Genomic DNA, 1935 nt, shown 5'->3' with positions numbered 1-1935 from the left:
GGATGTCCCTGAAAAAGGTGTCGCTCAGATTGCAGCATATTTTGCTCCAAAACCTGGATGTACTTTTCAGCATTAATGGTGCCTTCACAGATGTGCAAGTTACCCACGCCATGGGTACTAACACACCCTCATACCATCACAGATGCTGGCTTTTGAACTTTGCACCGTTAAAATATAAAAAAGTTTATCAGTTTGAACATTAAATATCTTGTCTTTATGGTGTATTCAATTAAATATGGGCCAAAAAGGATTTGGAAGTCATTGTATTCTGTTTTTATTTATGTTTTACACAATGTCCCAACTTCATTGGAATTGGGGTTTGTAATAATTTGGTGTGAGAGAAGGACAGCACAGGTTTACTGTTAGAAGTTGTGTTGTTTAACATTTGTACCATGCTGTGAGAGAACTTTTCCCGGGCCAGTGAGGGTCCAGTTTTCTCCCATACAGTTCTCTATCTGCTGTCAAAATCATTCAAAGTTTAAACAGTCTATTGCAAAGTATAAGATTTAATGGGGGGAAAAAAAATGAAAAACACCCCAATAGCATCTGTTTCCAGTCCGTGGAGCAGAATGACTACAGAGTTTGAGACTTCCCTTTTTATACCCTCTATAGCTCCTCCTTGCACCGTGGTTTGCTTTCTCTTTCTTTCTCTCTGACCTACTTAGGAATATTCTATTATGTCACTGGTTAACATAGATTTCTAATACAAAAATAATAATTTAAATAACCTCACATGGCAAATGCAAGTCATGCTTACTCCTTCAGGGTCAAGGCTACATTACGATTGACATTACTTAATGAGCAAACAATACCTTTTTGACACAAGTTTCTGATTAATGGTACGCTTCAAACCACCCAGAAATGATAAATATTGCAAAAACATCTTAAGGTCACATGAAGTGACATGTAACACAATCTGTCAAAAAAGATATGTCCAACCCATCAAGAAGTGACAAGCAAACACATTAATCTGTCATAAGATGACAAACAATAATAATTTGTTGGCACTCTGACAAGCAAGTTTCCACAGATGACATATTAAAGGTTACCAGACAGAATAATGTCCTGTGAGCTGTCGGTTGATGGACAAATAAGCAAAATTAATGATTCTCCACATAACATAAAAAAAACTCCCCCTTTACACAATTCCACTACTAAGTACGTCTGCTGTCAAGGCCATGGTCCTTGCTCAGTGTGGGCATCTGTCCAAATAAAAGACTGATAAGTTTCTATTTCTCTCACCTGCTTTAAGGCTACTGGGATCACCTCCTGGTTAACTTTCTCACCTCTGCCTATATCTCACTTATCAGTCTTGTATACATTAAAAGAAAGCAAATAAACGCAACATAAATCACGTACAGCTAATGAGAACAAATAAAGCAAACTAATTTTCAACAATTCATGCACGGTACATGCTGTAATTTCTCTGAACCTTTAGGCGAGCTACTCTGAATTGGGCAGCAAGCTAGTGGTAGCTCACGAGCAATGTGTTGGAGACCCTTGGACTAGACAGGTAACTGGATACATGGTTGAATACCAATATTCAGTGTTCTTCTCTGTTTCCCAGCTAGTGTTTGTCAGCATATGTAAGAACTTCTGGGAGTGTGGCTTAGTAGCCATCGATGACATCACTGTCAGCCTGGGGGACTGTCGAATCACAGCAGGTAAAAGGCTCACAAAGACATACCCTATCAAGTGTAATAAACTTGAGTTATTAGTTATGATTATTGATATACTTCATAATAACATGTTAAGATTGGGGCACCAAGCTTTTTCTCTTATGAACTACATGGTAAACAATCAACTGTTAAGATCACATCTCAGTCTGAAGGAGGGAATCCTTAGACAGGGACATCTTTACCTGTATAAAAGAGGCCATGAAAAACTCAGTTTTATAATCTAATATATTTATGTATATATTTACACAAGGGAAAG

At 37.7% G+C, this 1935-nt stretch overlaps 1 protein-coding gene across 2 annotated transcripts in view; it reads left to right on the top strand.

Annotated features, from left to right (window-relative positions):
• mamdc2a (MAM domain containing 2a) overlaps positions 1–1935 on the top strand; it is a 51338-nt gene that overhangs the window by 38152 nt on the left and 11251 nt on the right. For both annotated transcript variants that reach the window (XM_020599381.1, XM_020599382.1), the window contains exon 10: positions 1568–1664. In XM_020599381.1, coding sequence (XP_020455037.1) covers positions 1568–1664 — 97 coding nt within the window. The remainder of the gene's footprint in view (positions 1–1567; positions 1665–1935) is intronic.

The sequence above is a fragment of the Monopterus albus genome, unplaced genomic scaffold (genome assembly GCF_001952655.1).
Source record: "Monopterus albus unplaced genomic scaffold, M_albus_1.0 scaffold40.1, whole genome shotgun sequence".
Classification (NCBI taxonomy): domain Eukaryota; kingdom Metazoa; phylum Chordata; class Actinopteri; order Synbranchiformes; family Synbranchidae; genus Monopterus; species Monopterus albus.
The sequence above is the reverse complement of the archived record's forward strand: the minus strand, read 5'-3'. Positions and strand labels throughout refer to the sequence as shown.